This window comes from Aegilops tauschii, chromosome 1 (genome assembly GCF_002575655.3).
Source record: "Aegilops tauschii subsp. strangulata cultivar AL8/78 chromosome 1, Aet v6.0, whole genome shotgun sequence".
Taxonomy (NCBI): Eukaryota; Viridiplantae; Streptophyta; class Magnoliopsida; order Poales; family Poaceae; genus Aegilops; species Aegilops tauschii.
In genome coordinates, this window is record NC_053035.3 from 19,693,463 (window position 1) to 19,713,899 (window position 20,437).

Consider the following 20,437-nt stretch of genomic DNA (forward strand, 5'->3'; position numbering starts at 1 on the left):
TGTGGTGGAGGTGGCTGTCGTGGTGGAGGTGGACGCCTGCCCCTCCCGCCCCTCCGATAGCCTCCCCGGTAGCGGTCATTGGGACCGGAGACGCCCTCAACAAAGTCGCCGGGTGGACCTTGAAAATGTCCCAGACCGTCCCCATTGTGCCAGTTGGAACCGCGGCCGCCACCGGATGATGATCCACGGTGCATACCCGGACCATATGCGTCATATCCGTCGTCTCCCCACTGTCCATAACGGTTGTACCTCGGTCCATCTCTATTGTATCCACCCGCCCTTGACCGTCCCATCCATTGTTAGCACCACGACCCCTGCCAAGGGCCGGCACCTTTGCTACTGGCTGCTGTACCGTGTCATCAGTCTGACTTGCGATAACCCGCGGCTGCGTCAGAGATCCACGCGCGGGTGGTTGAGCACCACGGCCGGCGGCTACTCCGGTTGGTTGCGCCTGCGGGATGGGCCCTCCACGTCCAGCAGCACCGCCATGGGTGGCGATGGGAACGGCCCGACCGCCCCCGACAACTCCCGTAGCAGCGACGGGCGGAGCGCCACGCCCGACCCCAGCGGCAGCAGTGACCCCAGCGACGGATGGCGGCCCTCGCTTGCTGGGCGGCGGCCCGCGTCCAGCCATGCGGCCAGAGCAGAAGATCCTCCGCGCGCGCCCCTCGCCCAACGAAGGAAAACCAGAAGCGCTAACCCTAGGCGCAGGAACGATATGCGGCGGTGACGATACATGCACGCAAGTACGTGCTGGATCGGGCAAGGCTTGGACTCCTAGCTGGGCCTCGCCCGAGTCTAACGAGCCCACGACCGTTTCCGCATCCAACACAATCTCAGGACCCAATAATGAATTCAAACGGGCCCTTCTGGCAGTTCGAATGTCGTTCATCGACCTCGCCACCGGTGACCTATGCGGCGGTGACGATCGACTCTTCTTTCCTTTCTTTTTCTTTCGAGTAACAAGAGTCCAAGAATCCGGCAAAAAATCTGATAGAGTGACGGGTTCGCGGAATACCTTAGGAATTGGACCAATCCAGGGCTTCATTTTTGGCTGGACATTTTGAAATTTCGAAGGACGATGATCTGGTGCCCCAATGATCGCCGGCATCTCTGTCGGTTCCGTTTTCTGTGGACACACCGCAGTACGTGAGAAGCTGTGATCTTCCCCTTGATCCTCATCGTCGCTGTCAATAAGAGCCCAAAATCGCCCTCCCGGTTTTCCTTGAAGCATCGTTTCCGTCAGATCAATCAGCTCCGGTTTCTTCGGACAAAGATCCACCTGCACACATTCATCAACCAGCACGTCAAATCCATCAATCTTGAGACGACGCCCTACCTCGATCGAGTCGCCGTCCTGCAAGTAGACGCCGGCAACGACATCATTCTCCAAATCAAAGAGAGCTAGCCAGCATGACTGTGGAGTAAAACGGACACGGCCTTCAATCCAATTCCCAAGATCCGTCTCGGCGCAGAAACGAACACGCCATTGCGTGAACTTCCCCTGTCTCCGCCCGATCGCAGGCAGCGCCGGGCAGCCGCGATCATCGCGCGATCCCACCTCCGTCGCCCTTCTGCCCGACACCCCTGCCAAAGAGATTCTTGGATCGTGCGATCTGAGCGATCCACCCGTCGGCTCCCCCTTCGAGGCATGCGTCGTCGATGGCAAGAGGCCGGCTACCAGCGGCGGCGGCGGAGAACCGGCCGCCAGCGACGGGAATGGGTCATCCGCCTCAGGCGACGGCGTTTCCGCCCCGTTCGCCTCCGTCATTTACGATAGTTCCTAAAAATGAGGGAGAATTTCACTTCCCCGGCCGTTAGGTCGACGGAAGAAACAAAATTGCTATGTTACTCATCTTTTGATTTAAATGTGCAGTTATTTCGTCGCTGCGTGGGTCTAGTGTTCGATGAGCTCTGCCCCTGCGTTCATGGGTGAGCACAAATGACATCTCCTCCTCCCCCCTTCATTTGCTCTGTTCCGGTCTTCATGCCAATGAAACTTGCTAGCTATATGTGTCTTCAATCATCAGTATGCGTGACCACTATGCGTCTCCCGTTCGAAAGGGTTACATCTATAAATATGCATGCATTTGCATATTTATAACCGTGATTCTTTCGAATTGTCCAACGTTATCAATGGACAGCCCGAGTATGTGTAGATTGGGTTCGTTTTCCCATATGCTTTGCTCCGGATCCGATGTAGAATTTCATCAGTCCCTCCCTGTTGTTCTCCGGGTACACATCCTCTCTGCTTATTGCCGAGACGTGTATCAGGAGAACAGCGGGGAGGTGCTGCCGAAATTTTGCGTCGGATCCGGAGCAGAGCATGGGAAAACGAACCCAATCTACACATACTCGGGTGGGATTAGGACCTATCTTTACCTATTAGCGTCTAGGTTGCATGGACGTAATAAAAGTGACAAACTCCATTAACTGAAGGATATGGTTTGCTTAATTATGTATATATTTCTTGTGTGTCCAGTAGGAAGTCAATATGAGTGACCGTGCGTGGATGTACACCGGTTACACTAGTCAGAAAGTTTGGACCGAGGAATGGTTAACAAAAACCAAGGGGTTTGTTAGAGCCGTATTTGCAGATGGCCAGAAATTAAGCTGGTGCCCCTGTGTCCGGTGCGACAACTATAATATGAGGGACGAGCTTGGAATGAGTAAACACCTGCAGAAGTTTGGTTTTACGCCTGGTTACACGGTCTGGACATTACATGGTGAGTCTGCCCAACATGCCAGAGCCGAGGTGGATCGTCGTCGCACCGACAAGCATGGTACCGGGATGGAAGACATGGTGCAAGACTTTGACGATGCTCGGGACTCGGACGAGGAGATGGAGGAATCTGCAAAGGCCTTCACTGAAATGTTGGAGTCCTCAAAACGTCCTCTCCATGAGCACACTGAGCTTTGTCAGCTGGATGCCATCTCACAAATAATGGCTTTGAAGGCTCAATTCAACTTGGGCAGAGAATGCTACGACGCGATGATGACAGTATTCGGACGATTTCTGCCCAAAGGCCATGTGCTACCTGCAAACTTGTACCAGTCAGACAAAATCCTCCGTGCTCTTAAGATGCCCTATGAGAAGATACATGCCTGTGAGAAAGGATATGTCTTATTTATGCTTCAGTATGAGGACTTGAACTATTGTCCCATTTGCAAGTCTTCCAGGTATATTGTGGTAGACAACGGTATTGGTGAGAAGACGCAGACCAAAATACCCATTAATGTTCTTCGGTATATGCCAATCGTACCAAGACTTCAACGTCTTTTCATGGTCAAAGAGACAGCCAGACATATGACATGGCACAAAACGGGCAAAAGAACCGAACTAGATGCAGATGGGAATGTGATGATGGTGCACACATCGGATGGTGAAGCGTGGAAGCGCTTCGATGCATTACATAAGGAAAAAAACGGCAGATCCAAGGCATCCTCGAGTCACCGTCAGCACGGATGGGTTCAGTGTGTTTGGTCAGACGGCAGCCCAATACAGTTGTTAGCCCGTGTTTGTCATTCCACTCAATCTCCCCCCGGGCAGATTATGCAAAGAAAGAACATTTTCCTGACATTGATAATTCCAGGGGCCAACTATCCGGGGAAGAATATGAATGTGTACATGCAGCCGTTTAAGGACGAATTGCAAGAAGCTTGGGATAATGGGTTCAAGACATACGACGCCTTTAGCAAACAGAACTTCATAATGCGTGCCTGGTACATGTACTCGACGCATGACTTGCCGGCGTATGCGCTATTCGTTGGCTGGTGTGTGTATGGAAGGTTCCCGTGCCCCACATGCAAGGGAGCTCTTGAGTTTCGTTGGCTGACGGCAGGGCACAAGTATACTTGCTTCGACTTGCATAGACCGTTTCTAGATCCTCGACATAAGTTCAGGAAAGACAAGAACTTCATCAAAGGTAGAGTTGTCAAACACTCTGCACCACCTACGTTGACAGGCCAACAGACCCTAGATTAGTTAAACGCTCTCGAGCCAGATCCAGAGCGTCCAGGGTATTTCAAGGGGTATAATAAGGAACACGCCTGGGCTCACAAGACATGCTTGTGGGATCTGCCTTACTTTAAAGACCTCCTTTGCCCACACAACATCGACATGATGCACACTTTGGTACATTATTCGGCATAGAGGGGAAATCAAAGGATAATACTAAGGCTAGAGTCGATCAAGAGGAGCTATGTGATAGACCGTTACAAAACATGCAAGAACCGAAAGGAAAGCGGAACTGGACGAAGCCAAAGGCATGGTTCAATCTTGGAAGGCCAGCAATGAGGAAAATTATTTTGTGGGTGAAAATGCAGTTGATGTTCCCCGATGGGTATGCAGCAAATCTAAAGAGGAGAGCGAGTCTTGAAAAATTGAAAATATTTGGTCTAAAAAGTCATGATTGGCACATATGGATTGAGCGGATAATGTCAATGATGTTGTGTTGCTTCATCCCTGAGGATGAATGGCTAGTACTGGCAGAGCTGAGCTATTTCTTCCATGTTCTTTGTGCGAAAGAACTATCGCCTGGCCTCCTAGAAGAAATGGAACAGTTGGCGCCGGAGTTGATCTGCAAGTTAGAGATGATCTTTCCGCCAAGCTTCTTTAATCCAATGCAACACTTGATTTTGCATCTCCCGACCGAGGCACGATTGGGGGGCGTGCAAAATCGTTGGTGCTACTCAACTGAGAGGATGCAGAAGACGCTTCGAGCAAAATGTAAAAATAAACGTAGAATTGAAGCATCGATGTCCAAGGCATTCATCACTGAGGAGGCGGCAAACTTCGTGACAGCACACTACGAAGCCAAATATCGTCATTTGCATAATCTGAAGCCTCGGTACAATGCTGACGACCCTAAAAAGGGTCGATCCAACCTCAGCCTATTCAAAGGGGATCTCACACCAGCAAGTGGTTGAAAACCAGTATCGTTGGATGTTGAAGAATGGCGGACCATTTCGCTGTATCTCTTCAACAACCTAATAGAAGTGCGGCCGTACACTGAGTAAGATCTCGATACATTGTTTCGCAACTTCTAATTCCTTTGAACTGCTCTTATTCCTGGATATTTTATGCAGTCGATACGTCGCCATATTCTCGTATGGATCGATGATCCAAAAGGATTCCGTCGAAGAGTATGAGCTTCTGGCAAAGCAAGGAGGCGAATATCCCGGTTTCATCTCTTGGTTCAAAAAAAGGGTAATTTCCATTAGACCATTTCATTTCTTTGGCTAATTTGCGACTAATGCAACAATCCTTTCGTATTAAACTTGTAGGCTAATTCAGAGATTATGGATGCCAAATTGAGACAAGTAGCTAATGGTTTTGACTATAATATCCGTTCATTTGACAAATACGACATCAACGGGTATCGCTTTTGTACCTATGGCAAAGAGCTATCTATGGCCGACCGAAACTCTACAAATTGTTGTGTCTCTGCTATCGGCGAAGGAGATATCGAGTATTATGGAAGAGTTGAAGCAATTTATGAACTTCAATTCTATGGTGAAAACCCACCAAACGTCGTAATCTTCAGATGTTATTGGTTCCAACCGAGGGAGACTAGAAGGACTCATGAACATATAGGGCTAGTCGAAATCAAACAAAGCACCCATTTGGATGTTTCCGATGTCTATATTACGGCTCAACAGGCAACCCAAGTTTTCTATTTACCGTGGGCCTGTCAAAGTGATCCAAATCTCAGTGGTTGGGATGTCGTTTATGAAGTGCCGCCACGTGTTAGACCACCTCCCCCCAATGAAGAGGATTATGAACCTCACATTAACCAAGACACATATGACGAAGGAGAATTCTTCCAAGAAACACGTCTTTCCAAAAAAAATTCAAGAACCGCTCTACTCCACCCCAGAACATTGAAGTAGACAACGATAGTGAATCCGACTTCACCCCTGAGCCGGAACAAGAAGAAGTTACTGCTGCAGATGACCTGTCAATGCTTGAACGATTACGTAAAGGAGGCCTTCCACATGTTGATGCATTTATTGATGTTGATGATGAGCACGTCACTGATAGTGATGATGATGATGCATTTAATGATTCCGGAGCATATATAGACGATTCAGAGTAATATTAGTAATGTGAGGTATTCAATTTTTTATTATGTTCATGATGATGATACACTTAAATTATATACATATTATTCATGTCAGGTATTCAAATTTTTTATGATGTACTAATTTAGTCCACAAATGACATAATAAGATGAAGAAAATCAAGGAAGAGGAAGAAAAGAAGGAATAGGAAGAGAAGAAGAAGAAGAATTCGCTTACTTGTTTTTATTCGTAAATGGCATAATAACCTTGCTAACCTCATAAATGTCATATACTTAGCTTGTTGTCCTCTAAAATGACACAATGAGCTAGGTCAAAAATGGCATAATTAGCTATGTTAGCTCAAAAATGACCAAGTTTAGCTAGGTTAGCTCCAATATGATCCATTTAACCTACGTTAGCTCCAAAATGACCTATTTACCTAGCTTAGCTCTAAATTGACCTACACACTTAGCATTTTTCCTTAGCCCAAAAATGGTATTTTTGCCTACATTAGTTAGAAAAGAAGAAGATAAATAATAGGAGAGGAGAGAAAAAAAGAGAAAATAAATTCTTTTTCTTCTTCTTCTTTTCCTCCTCTTCCTTTTCTTCTAGCTAGTCTTCTTCTTCTTCTTCTAACTTTCATCTTTCCCAATTTGCAGATTTGCTTTAGATGAGGAAGCTTACATTGATGGAGTGTACTATTCTTCTGGTGCTTCCTTGTTGTTTATGAAAACTTGTTTGGATATGTATGTCTATATGGATATGTTGACGGAAACTTGTTTCTGGCATGTATGTATATATGGATATGTTGGATAGGATGGACTTTGTTGAACTATGTTGTTGGATATGTTAGATTTGATGAAATATGTTGTTGGACATGCTGTTATATGTTGTTGGATATGTTGGATATATATGTATGTATATCTGTGTGTGAAATCCTGTCAAATTAAATGGATTCAAATAAAAACAGGGGATATATAGCTTCTTTGTCGTCTGCCAGTGGACGGCAAAGCTCTTTGACGTTTGCTAGCAGACGGCAAAGAGGCCACGTGGCAGCTACCTGTGCAAACCGGGAACACTGGGCTGCCTATTTGGTCACTTGCAATGTGTGCAAATAAGACTGGCAAACAGGGCCAGCTATGCCGTCTGCCAGCGGACGGCAAAGATTCAAAGCTCTTTGCCGTCCGCTGGCAGACGACATAGCTGGCCACGTGGCAGCTCCCCAGTGCTGGCCGAGCTGAGCTCTTTGTCGTCCGTCAGCAGACGGCCTCTTTGCCGTCCGCTGGCGGACGGCAAAGCACGCCGTGAACCCCTAACGGCTCTCACCCCACCCCACTGCCGTCCATGATCTTTGCCGTCTGCTAGCCTCCGTCGGCGGACGGCACAATCCTTTGCCGTCCGCTTCTATGAAGCAGACGGCAAAGAAGGCCTTTGCCGGCACTCGTTCAGACGGACAGTTTGCCGTCCGCTGGCTGATGGCAAAGGACTTTGCCGTCCGCCATGGCGGACGGCAAAGAAGCTGATTCCAGTAGTGTATGGTCGTCAGCATCCCGCCACCCCTCAATGAAGGGGGGGAGGAGAAAAAGAAAAAAGGTATCCCACTGACGAATGGGGCCCACACGGGAGAAGCAATTTACAGACTGCAGTTTTAAGGTGAGTACTAGAACATTAAACTCTGAAATCTTTAAAGGTTTAAGTACACTATACGGCTCCTCTGGAATGAACTCACCAAAATCAGCTTCTGAATCCTCTCAGTTTCACCCTGGAATTGCTCCTATGACTGCGAAAAGTCCACTGGAGATATAGTCCAACTAAAAACTATACAGAAAACGGAAAAAATTATAGACAACATATATTCATATGCATAATTGGGGCATTTTGCCAATATGAAACCATGGTCTCTATATAGTTTTATAAAAAGTTGGTAACAATTACCTGTGGTCCAGATATATTCATATGTATAATTTGCTACTTTTACAACTGCGAGGTGATACATCACCGTGAAAAGATAAAAAGAAAAGAAAAAACAATGGTAAATTTATCCCTTGAAGGGCTTGGAAAAAACCAAGTTGTGGCACGTTGGGTTGCACGGATATTTGCAATCTAGTTCCTTCACCTCTCTCCTGTCAAAGAACCAGTCTCCAACTGCTTCTGCCATGGTCTGCATATTCACCAGAATGAGTAATTTTCCAGAGGTAAATTTTGCATGACTGAAGACTGAGAAACTTCGATAATCGGTTTGATAAGCACTCTATGCAGAGAATGTAAGCTAAGTTCAGGCATGCAGTCTACAACATGTGGGCATATCAAGGGCTGGTGTAAAAAGTGAAGACATTCATATTTTTTTCTACACACCATGAGTTCTCATTAAACCCAGATCGCCGATCTCTAAAACACTGCCAGATTATGTATGGTATAATTGTTCAACACAGGATAACATATACTTTGCCAACTTGACATGAATATAATGTTTCAGTGCAGTCACACTTTTCTTCTCTTCCGTTTCCTAATCTCTAGAGGATAGATGTGATACCTTGTTGTTGACTCTAGGAGAAGATGGAGAGTGCCAAGTCACAGAGTTCAACGTCTGGCAGTGTATAAAGCAGGAGTCAATGAAAATACCCCAGTCCTTTTTCTGCTTGATTTCTCTCATCGCGTCATGCAGCTCTTCCCTAAAACCTGCAAAGATTTTATTTGACATATAAAAATATGTAAGCAGACCCTGAAAGACAGGTGGTTAATTGTATTGTAAGATGTAAGGTACATTCTGTCTGTCAAAAGATGCAGGGTGAATCGACCTTGGAGTATTTGAAGTTGCTCAGGACTGCACTTGGTAATATCCAACCTACAGTCTTGCCATGAATGTTGAGGGTCCGATGCTTCTGGTGCCAACACATGTTGTACCTGAAACAAACCCTACTATGTTGAATATTGACAATCAACACAACAATAGAATATTTCTCATGGAAAAGATGACCATACCTGCCAGGCATCATATGCTGGATTAAGAATAAATACTGGTGTCCTGATGTCTTTAACAACTTCACGAGGAAAGAAGCACTGGCATACAGTATAAAGGCAGTGTTTAGCATAACATAACTTCCATGGTAGCAGGGCTGCAACACTAATGATAGAAATGCCACGGATGGTTGCAGTGTCATTTGCCAGGAATGCAGAGACTAACCTGGCCTGGATCCATGCTTGAACTGCAGTGCAAAAACTTCCTCTTCAGATCCTGAACAAAGCATTCCAACAAGAAATGTTTACTTCCTTCTCAGATACTGAAACAAAGCATTCAGAGAAGAAATTTTGGATGTTGGAATTGAAGATTCTTCGAGGACCTGAAGGCGGACTACGTCACTGTAGAAAGCCCGCAAGGTCCTTTGCTTGGAAATGTCTTCTCTGTAATGGATGAAACAACATAAACAGGTAGATAGAATCTGAGGATAACAGCACAGCAGCACAATATCTGCTCTATACAGTTTTCCTTTATGGCATAAAAGGATTAACACAACAAGGAGAATAGGATATAGATGCTTTCTCACTCCTGACCTACAATAAGAGTTAAACTTACGGATACATGCAATGTTTCTGCTTGCTGATGGGCAATGTCTCAAAATGAACTAGTATATGTCAGAAACACGGCCCATGTGTCACCTCTCTTTGACCCAGGGATGATTTAAGAATTAGATGTACAGAATATCGTCAGTTTTCCTTTTGTAGTACTTTCAAAGTCTTTATGCTCAAACTCTTGCTTAACGTTTGTAGTGTGTTAGCTGACATTTGAATGTTGACAGATGCAAGTACTTTTGAGTATTAGAGAGGACATCCATCAATTATTTCGTTCATGTATGTGAAAAACTGAAATCAAAATAAAGGCTGGGGTTGCAAATGGTATCAAAAGAAGTCTTTTGAAGAAACATCCAAAGCAGTCGAAGGTGATCTGAAAACATACACATCAAGGAAAAAACCACCATCCGCAAGACACTTAACCCTAGAATCTTTTGGCAGCAGTGCCCGAAAACCATCACAGTGAATGTAAGTGGCTAACCCACCAGCAGAGCATCCTGTTAGAAAAGCCTGAAGGCTGGAAATAGCATATCAGCATCACACCATCACTACAGTAGTCAAAATGCTTGTATGGGCAAAGACAAAGTAATGCGTATATCAGATCATATCCAGTCATTATGTAAACATGCAAGTACATATCATGTAGTAAGAAAAAAGACCGGTCAAAATATTGAAATAATAATACAATAGTTCACTAACAGTCATAAATACTGAACAGATAATGTCGCTAAACATAAAAATAAAGCAATATTACTGTCATTGACGTCTACTGGACCTATGCTATTTATTTAACATTGCCGCAAATCACTCCTAATTGTAACTCTCGGTAACATTTACACATGATTTCCGCACAATAATATCAACTGGTACCCAACATAATAACCAGATAGATCCAACCTTCCATAGTTTTATCCAGTTAACCCAAAGGTGCTCAGTCAAACGCACATCCATGAAGAGCAAGAAACAGATTTACATCTTTAAGATGTCTGATTAGTTCATACATTTGAATCATGCATCCATAAGAAAATCGAAAGGAATGGTTGTGCTTGCAAGAATGACCTGTTTAGCATGTCTGAGCCCCTTCACTAGAAGTTCGTCCATAACTGCTTCCCAGATACGCTGGCCTCTGAAAAAGAATTTTGTGCCATTCTGCAAAGAATAACAAAATTCTCAGAATAACTGTTGAGTGATTAATCAACCTATGTTGGAAATAGGCAAAGAAGACCTGCAACTCGTCCTTAACGTTCCCAGAAAATGATGCCCCATCACAATACCTTATCTTCACTTTATTCCAGTTGTGAAAATCTGCACATTGAAACATATGTTAAATGAGAACCTCAGAATTCTAGGTAACTGAAAAGAGTGTTGCAATACTTTAAGATGGCGACTTTACTAGTTAAGTATATGGCATAAGGAGTTAAATATTTTTGGTGAGAAATTCCATAAGGTCCCATCAGCGCAAATGGACAATGAGAATAATATGGAATGAAACAGAGATCATCAGCTCAAATGTATAACTCGTATACTACTAAAACAGAGCAATTATAACTTAACATTCCAATACAAATGATATAAACGAACACACTGCTAGGTACAAACATGATGGTTAAATATTTTATTTTTGTCAAAAACTGATCAGTGAAATATGATCTGCTGCTGCAAGATAACAATTCAAGAACTGATGGAAAAATCAATGAGGACTTGGTGCTGCAAATACTACTTTAAGATTGAGCTAATGGTTGAACTTTTGATTAATTTGGTCATAAAAGATTAGCGACATTGCACATCAATAAAATGTAACTTTAAAGAGCAAATCTTTAGCTTTAGTTCAAAAATAGGGTTAGGCCTTTGATCTATATAAAGATGAAACATAGTTACCTGGATTCTGATCTTCATCATCGCTCAACATCCCAGCAAACTCAACCTGACGTTCCATGTAATGGGAAGAACCCAGCATCGATTTCTGGCGCGAAGCGCATGACTTCAAATTTCGGCACCAGCCTCCACCCTGAGGCTCATACAACATAGAGAATCTAATAAAATGAAAGCATTACCGTGGAAGAACCAATGGCAACAAACAAACAACCACTAGCACCATAAACTACTGTGGAAACTAGTAACTGACAGTTGAGTGCATCAAATTAGCAAGTGATAGTCCCTCTGGCTACCAGCCATAGCATTATGTTTCACTATAGATGAATAACCTTGTGATGTCGTTATCCACACGGAAGTCAAATCACTATATACTAATGATGTATGTACCCAACGATATGTTTTCAAGATATCCAAATAGTGCCTATTTGTTTTTCAACACTGTCCTGATCTGCATGCACACTTCTATCACTGTTGGGACATGGAACAACTTCTTCAGGGGCTACCAATCCAAACAAGTCATCAGCGAATTCATGTAATCTAGATTTCAAATTCAGAAAGCTTGCATTGTCCAAGCTAAGCTGAGCACTGACCAACACCAAGCTTCGAAGAAAACTCATGGTTCTGTACCAGAATTTGGTAATGATAATCTGCATACCTCCAAGTGGATGAGCCAGCTCTGAGACCCACTCCCTGACCCTCTCTGCAGATGGTACCCCGGCGCGCTCCCGTCCAAGCACACTGCATCATCCCAAGCACGAAATTTCAGAAATCACACTACAACCCTGAAGAAATTCAGTCAAGCACGACAAGCACCAGCAGACTAGCTGAGCAAGACAGTACTGCTAGCAAGCAGTGTTGCAGTAGCCGAAGTGTACTGCACCCAATGGAAACAGAAGGGGGCGAGAGGAGCTGAGAGGAGGAGGGGACTCACGCGCGCCCTTCTCCTCGGCGCGGCGGAGGAGGGTGAGGCCGACGAGGGCGGAGGAGGAGGAGGGGGTGGCGGGCGCGAGGGGCAGGGAGGCCAAGTAGGAGAGCGAGAGGAGGAGTGCCGCGGCGAGCAGCGCGGCGGCGAAGGTGGCCGCGACGGCGCCGGCCCGGCCGCGGCGGCGCCACCAGAGGCGCAGGTGGCGGCTCGCCGGGGCGGACGCGGCCGGGGACGGCGGCATGGGGCGGCTGGATCCGATCGCGTGAAATCGACTGCGAAAAACAGGGGAGTGGTCGATACTGTGGTGGTACCACTGAGATTTTGCTAAGAAATCCTGCTAAATGGTTTATGTCCATTAATTTCGTGGCAAAAACTAAATGCTTTCCAAAATGGTCGATAATTTAATTTTGGTAACTAGCAACGGGTTCGAAAATGTTTAAAGCGAGTTTTAATGGCGTCGATTCGATTCATGAAAAATGAAATTGAGATAGGCAAGCTTGGCAAATGTTTTGTTCAAAGAGGTCCGGTTTGGTTTGTGTCAGGAATTGGAACCACACCATTCTAAAACCGAAAACAAAAGGGCTCCGAGATCCGATCCAACGCTTTAAAGTAAACTATCATATTTTTAACCCATGTAGCGTCGTGTATAGCCGTGAGCAGGCCTTTCAGGTCCATCATTGTGTCCCGCAAAGTTACCATCTGCAGACGAGTAAGAACCACAAAACAGACATCCCCTAGACTCTCTCGAGAGGATAGCGTCCTTCTCCCAAACGAGGGATATAACACATCTTAATCAAAGTTCAACTAGAGTCTTCAGTGGTTATAAATCCTGATGCTTCCAAATCCTAGGGTGTTTTTGGTTCCAAAATAGCATCGAAAAGTAATCACATCCGAGTCTAATAGCTGAGTATGTTATGTGTTTGATGTATTCCGATTTGAATCTAGAAACAGTTGAGCTCTACCCCTTGCTTGGCTTTAGGTATAAAGGACGGGTCATTTGTAAAAAAAAATATCCTATTCCATCTCTCTTCTAGCGCTTAAACAGAGGCACCATTATACTACTATCTCACACCACCATGTGATGCAACAACTATATGATGGATGCTCTTATGTAGTTCGATACTGCTATAAGAAGCACATGTGTATTCATGTATGGTCGTGAGCATCCCACCACCCCTCAATGAAGTAGATACATGGTATACATTTTTTATGATATCAATTCAGGTCCAATGTCAGTTTATTTAGGTGAGCATGTTTTAAGAAAGCATTTCTATCTGCCATGTTAAATTTAAACAATTCCAATATGAAATTCCATATCACCGACATGAGATAAATGGTCTCTAAGATACTAAGGGATGTTTTTAGGTTCTTGCTCTGCTTTGGAGGTCTTAGCTGGTTTGTTGTTATTCTCATGCACCATGTGTGGAATCATCTTATTGTGGCTTCATGGGAGTATATTAAATTATGTAAGTTTTGGAAGAACGTCTTGCATGTGGTGTTGGACGAATGGCTTCCAAGTAATGTATGGCGAGCCTTCGACAAAGTCCACTCGGAAAACTTCCTTTGGTTGTAGGAACTTATGATTGTGAAGCGCAAGTTCGAACATAACCCGGGATGGAGATAGACTTAGGCCTCCTTAGGTTTACATTGTATGGATTCTTTTTCTTTTTGCGAGAAAACTTTGTATGAATTCAATAGGAAATGTTTTTGTAGAAAAACTTTCTTTGGAGCCCTTTGGTTTGCAAGAATGGAATATTATTCCTATAGTTCATATCCCTTGTATTTGAAAGGAAAAACATTAACTCGGACTCAATGAAAACGTTCTATCATGTGACCCAAATGACATCGTTTTTTCTATTCATCTGTTCCGAGTGTTCATGTGATTTGAGATACATGTAGTATTTGTTGGATTTGGGATATATGACATCTCACCTCCTATGGATATCCTATTCCTATGATATTCATGTCCTCTGAGCCAAAGGAGGCCTTAGTAATACTCTCGTCAGCTAACTGGTCTGGTACGAGTTTACTTGCGTCTTCAGAGGTTCTTAATCCTGATGCTTCCAAATCCTAAGATGTTCGTGGGTACAAAACAATATTAAAAAGTAATCCCATTCAAGTCTGATAGTTGAGTATGTTACGTATGTGATGTGTTCCATTTTGGATCTACAAGCGGTTAAGCTCTACCCCTTTCTAGGCCTTAGGTCTGAAGGATGGGTTATGTTGTGAAACTTTGGTCATATTCCATCTCTCTTCGCACACTTAAATAGGGGCATCATTATATAGACATCTCAAACCACCATGTTGATGCAACAACCATGCAATAGATGCTCTCATGTAGTTCGATACTGCCATAAGAAGCCATGGGCACTCATGTATGGCCGTGAGCATCCCACCACCCCCCAATGAAGTGGATCCATGATAGACATTTTGATGATATCAATTCAGGTTGAATGTCTAGTTTATTTAGATGACCACATTTTGAGAAAGCATTTGCATATGTCATGTTAAATTTAAACAATGCTAATATGAAACTCCATGTGACCCACATGAGATGAACGGTCTATAAGATACCAAGGCATGTTGTTTAGATTGTTGCTCCAGCTTTGGAAGTCTTAGCTAGTTTGTTGTTGTTCGCATGTACCATGTGCAGAATCATCTTATTGTGGCTTCATGGGAGTATATTCACAAAATTATGTAAGTTTTTTTCGTAAAATGCTCCATATCATTAGTGTATTCATAAAAGGACCCTATATTCTTAAGTTCGATATGAAATATTTATCTTTTAGTTACAATGTTGAATGTTTTTCATTCATCTAGGAGGACTTGGGTAACTGAATGATTTAGTGATTGTATGGCTCTTGAGGTTTTGTGGAACACCTTTGTATAAGTCTTGATTTGACATTGTGCAACCCAATTGGCTTAGAAATAATTATTTCTCGAACAACCCCAAAATATGAATATGTTTTGTAGTGTGAACCAAACATATTGTTAAGCTCTAGAATTTAAGGTACGTTAATCGTTTTGTGTACATTAGATGTAGTTCCATCAATCTCTTCATGCAAAAATGTGCTTCATAAAAAAGTTGTACTCCCAAAAACAAACAAAATAAGTTGCACATGACTGCTTGTTTTGGACGATAGAGAGGCGCGGGAGGGGGTGATCATGCATACCAATTGCAGTCAACCCACTCCCACTGTTTTTTTTCTCTGGACTATACTCTCACTAGTTAGAACCATGGCATTCTAAATTTGGGAAAGTGAATAATTGTAGATTGTCCCAATGATCATCCAACATGTATATATGTGTGTTATGAGACCGGCATTTTTTCAAATGAAATAGCAAGAAGATAGAAGCCATTGCACGCTTCTTACGGAAGGAGGGTGAGGCCAACTAGTTTGAGAGTGTAGATACTTGAACTAAAGAGGGCAAGCACATACACCATGAGGCTTCTTCATTTGACAAGATGATCATTCTCTAGCGATGTTCTACAAAATCAAACATTTCTAGTTTTTAGGTACTAAGACATGTTTTTAGGTTCCTTCTCCAGCTTTGGTGCACTTAGCTAGTTTGTTGTTATTCTGATACATCATGTACGGAATCATCTTATTGTGGCCTTATGGGATTATTCACAAAATTATGTAAGTTTTTTTTCCATAAAATGCTTCATTCAATTAGTGTATTCATAAAACGACTCGATATTCTTAAGTCTGGTATGAATTTGTTTTTTTAATTGACAATGTTGAACGTTGATCATTCATCTAAGAGGGCTTGGGTAACTAAATGATTGCTTTAAATTTAAAATTTGTACAACTCAGCAGTTGCACACTTCTAAACCTAAATTTCCACGGAACACTTTTTGTAAGTCGTGACTTGACTTTGTGCAACCCACTTGGCTTGGAAATAATTGTTTCTCAAACAATCTTGAAATATGAGCATGTGTAATAATCTGAAACAAACACCGGATTAAGCTCTAGAATTTAAGCCATGACAATCATGCTGTGTAGATTAGAAAAATGGTGCTCCTAAAAATAACAAAAAAAATTGTACATGACCGCTTGTTTTAGACGACGCGGGGGGCGGGGGGGGGGGGGGGGGGGGAGGACACGGTGAGTTTCTTCAATTGAGCAGCTAGTGGCGTTTTCAAAAAACAAATTTACTATCTTGATCCATTGGTTTACCATTGATGGGTAAACCTTGCAGATATACTGTACTACTCAAGATCAAGCGTTCGATCATATGAAGCACGATCCAAACAAGAAAAAGAAAATCAACGCTTTTAAGTACAAAATTTTGTTATGCACTACTCTGCTCATGGGCTAATCCTTGAAAACCCTAAATGCAACCATGTATGCTATCACTAGAATCCATTATAGTTTTGTAATCAGTCATGATCAATTCAGGCTGAAGATCTCCATATCTTCCCCTTCAATGAGATGATGATGATGGATACGTCGTCATGGTACTGTCTTTGATCCCCTTGCCGTACCTCCAGCAACTCATGGAGCCCCATTCCTTCATCATAACAAAAATAAAAATCACACGACTTCTCCACAAGTATAATAAAAGTTCAGTTTTTTTGGGTAGAACAGCTAAGAGAGCACATCTCCATATCTAATCAATCCAAAATACATTTAGGTAAGTGAAATGTTGCATGCTCACCGGCTTGCCTGGCGGCATGGAGGAGGATCTCGTGGCTGAGGTACTTGGCAGGATCCTCGTCGGGGAACCTGGAGGTGAACGCCTCCACGTGCCCCACCACCTCCTCATTGGTGAAGTACTCGTAGAGCCCGTCCGAGGCGAGGATAAGGAACTTGTCGCGCGGCCCGAGGCAGTGGTGTCGAAGGAATGGCTTGCAAGTAATGTAAGGCAAGAGCCAACATAGTCCACTCAGAAAACTTCCAAGAGAGCCTTGTTCCACCTAGGCTGCAACATGGAACTTCGCCATATTAGTAACGCTTACGCGCAATTAATTTGGTAGTTCAAACTTATGATTTTGCCTAGTTATCCTTATATCACATAACTTTATTTGGTTAGATACATATATGCATGAAATTCAATTGGTACTATGATAGTGTCAAAAAAATATAAGACAGGATCTATGATAGTGTCGACGAGGGCGGAGGAGGAGGAGGGGGAGGCGTTGGGCGCGAGGGGCAGGGATGCGAAGTAGGAGAGCGAGAGGAGGAGGGCTGCGGCGAGCAGCGCGTCGGCGAAGGTGGCCGCGACGGCGCCACCAGAGGCGCAGGTGGCGGCTCGCCGGGGCGGATGCGGCCGGGGACGGCGGCATGGGGCGGCTGGATCCGATCGCGTGAAATCGACTGCGAAAAACAGGGGAGTCGTCGATACTGTGGTGGTAGAACCGAGATTTTGCTAAGAAATCCTGCTAAATGATTTATGTCCATTAATTTCGTGGCAAAACCTAAACGCTTTCCAAAATGATCGATAATTTAATTTTGGTAAGATTGTGGTGGTGCCACTATGGCAGAACTGAGATTTTGCTAAGAAATCCTGCTAAATGATATATGTCCATTAATTTCGTGGCAAAAACTAAACGCTTTCCAAAATGGTCGATAATTTAATTTTGGTAACAAGCAATGGGTTCAAAAATGTTTAAAGCGAGTTTTAATATCGTCGATTTGATTCATGGAAAATGGAAATGAGATAGCCAAGCTTGGCAAATGTTTTTTGAGAGAGGTCTGGCTCGGTTTCGGTAAGAAGTTGGAACCGGGCCATTCTAAAATTGGGAAGTACAAGGGTTACGGATTGCCCCGCGTGTTAATAAAACTGCTAGCGGTATTTTTTAAATGAAATAAAAAAGGGAAAAAGCCTCTATGCACTTCTTACAGTGAAGGGAGGGCGAGGTACCCCAAGAACGAGCGTAGAGATACTTGAACCAATAAGGGCAAGCGTGCACATTTTGAGACATACTATTTATAGCAACATTTTTTAGAATCAAACTTACAATTCTTATCTATTGATTTACCATTTATGGGTAAAACTTGTAGATTGACCTAAAGAATCTCAAGATCAAGCATTCGATTGTATAAAGCATGATTTGACCAATAACAAAAGAAATGTCCCTTTTAAGTTCAAAATTTTGTTGTGTACTACCCTTCTCATGGACTAATCCTTGAAAACCGGAATACCACCATGTATGCTATCGCTAGAGTCCATTACAATCTCCAATCAATCATGATTAATTCAGGTTGAAGATACCCATATCTTCCCCTTCAATGAGATGTTGATTCCTCGTGTTCACATGATTTGAGATACATATAGTATTCATAGGATTTGAGATAGATGCCATCTCACCTCCTGTAGCTTTCATATTCCTACGGCATTCCCCTTTGAACCGAAGGAGGCCTTAGTAATAGTATGGTCAGCTACACAATACAGTACGAACTTGTTGAAGTATTCAGTGGTTATATGTCCCGATGCTTCCAAATCCTAGGATGTTGTGGGTACAAAATAGCATCAGAAAGTAATCTCTATGTGATGTCTGGTAGTTGAGTATGTTATCTATGTGATGTCTTCTGATTTGGACCTACAAACGATTAAGCTCTACCCCTTGTTGTGCCTTAGGTATGAAGGATATGTTATTTTGATCCTATTTCATCTCTCTCCCACGGTTAAATAGGGGCACCATTAAACTGACATATCACACCACCATGTGATGCAACAACCATGCAATGGATGCTCTCAGGTAGTTCCACATACTGCCATAAAAGGCACATTGGCAATCATGTATGGTCGTGAGCATCCCACCACCCCTCAATGTTGTAGATCCATGTAGACATTTGATGATATCAATTCAGGTTCAATGTTTAGTTTATTTAGATGACAATATTTTGAGAAATCATTTGCATCGCGAGAGGGCAAGCACCAACATGATGAGACTTCTTGATTCTTTAGCGACATTTTCCAAAATCAAACTTACGATCTTGATCCATCGGTCTTGCATTTATGGGTAAAACTTGTAGATTTACCTGAAGAATCTCACTATCAAGTGTTCAATCATGTAAAGCATGATCCAAACAAGAAAAAAAATCATCCCCTACAAGTACAAAATTCGATATGCACTACTCTGCTCATGAGCTAATCCTTGAAAATCATGAAGAAAAACATGTAAGCTATCACTAGAGTCCATTATGATCTTGATCAATTTTCAGGCTGAAGATCTCCATATCTTCCCCTCCAATGAGATGATGGAGATGCCGTCATGGTATTGTCGCGGATCCCCTTGTTGTACCTTCAAAAACTCATCGAACCCCATTCCTTCGTCATTACAAAAACAAAATTCACACGAATTTTTCCACAAGTATGAAAAAGTTCCTTATCCCCTTGGCGAGGATAAGGAGCTTGCCTCACAGCCCGAAGCAGTGGTGTTGGAGGAATAGTTTGCAAGTAATGTATGGTGAGGCTTCGATGTAGTCCATTAAAAAAATCCTTTGGTTATAGGAACTTATGATTGTCAGATGGAAGTTCAAACATATCCCGGGATGGAGATACACTTAGGCCTCCTTTGGTTTACATGAATTTTATACGAATCATTTTTTTGCGAGAAAACTTTGTGTGAATTCTATAGGAGATTTTTTTTGTAAATTGTTTTCTTTAGACCCCTTTGGTTTGCAGGAATATAATCATATTCCTCTAGTTCATATCCTTTGTATTTCAAAGGAAATAAACATTAATTCAGACTCAATAAAAAAATTCATGTGACCCAAATGACATTTTTCCCTATTCATTTGTTCCTAGTGTTCATGTGATTTGAGATACATGTATTATTCGTAGGATTGGAGATAGATGCCATCTCATCTCCTATAGATTACATATTCCTACAACATTCATGTCCTATGAGCCAAAGTAGGTGTTAGTAATAGTCTCATCAGCTATCCGGTCCACTACGAGCTTGCTTGCATCTTCAGTGGTTATTAATCTTAATGCTTCCAAATCCTAGGATGTTTGTGGGTACAAAACAAGATAAAAAGGTAATCCCATTAG

The 20,437-nt window shown here is 43.1% G+C and overlaps 1 protein-coding gene across 1 annotated transcript; it reads right to left on the bottom strand.

Moving 5' to 3' along the window:
• Positions 1-7,902: 7,902 nt before the first annotated feature.
• LOC109751923 (pectin acetylesterase 5) lies at positions 7,903-12,741 on the bottom strand. Its single transcript, XM_020310787.4, has 12 exons — positions 12,440-12,741; positions 12,164-12,246; positions 11,512-11,641; positions 10,859-10,938; positions 10,693-10,782; positions 10,019-10,143; positions 9,405-9,465; positions 9,248-9,298; positions 9,046-9,123; positions 8,862-8,967; positions 8,597-8,742; positions 7,903-8,224 (listed from the first exon to the last, which is right to left on the bottom strand). The coding sequence occupies exons 1-12, from the start codon at positions 12,672-12,674 to the stop codon at positions 8,102-8,104; spliced, it is 1,308 nt and encodes a 435-aa protein (XP_020166376.1). The 5' UTR covers positions 12,675-12,741; the 3' UTR covers positions 7,903-8,101.
• Between the last annotated feature and the right edge of the window lie 7,696 nt (positions 12,742-20,437).

Excerpts from the sequence above, each read along its gene's own strand:
- LOC109751923 (XM_020310787.4), bottom strand. The coding sequence starts at position 12,674 with ATGCCGCCGTCCCCGGCCGCGTCCGCCCCGGCGAGCCGCCACCTGCGC. Across the intron at positions 9,466-10,018 it reads GGTGGTTTTTTCCTTGATGT|AGAAGACATTTCCAAGCAAA; the intron begins GTATGTTTTCAG and ends CATCCATTACAG. Across the intron at positions 8,968-9,045 it reads CAGCATATGATGCCTGGCAG|GTACAACATGTGTTGGCACC; the intron begins GTATGGTCATCT and ends GGTTTGTTTCAG.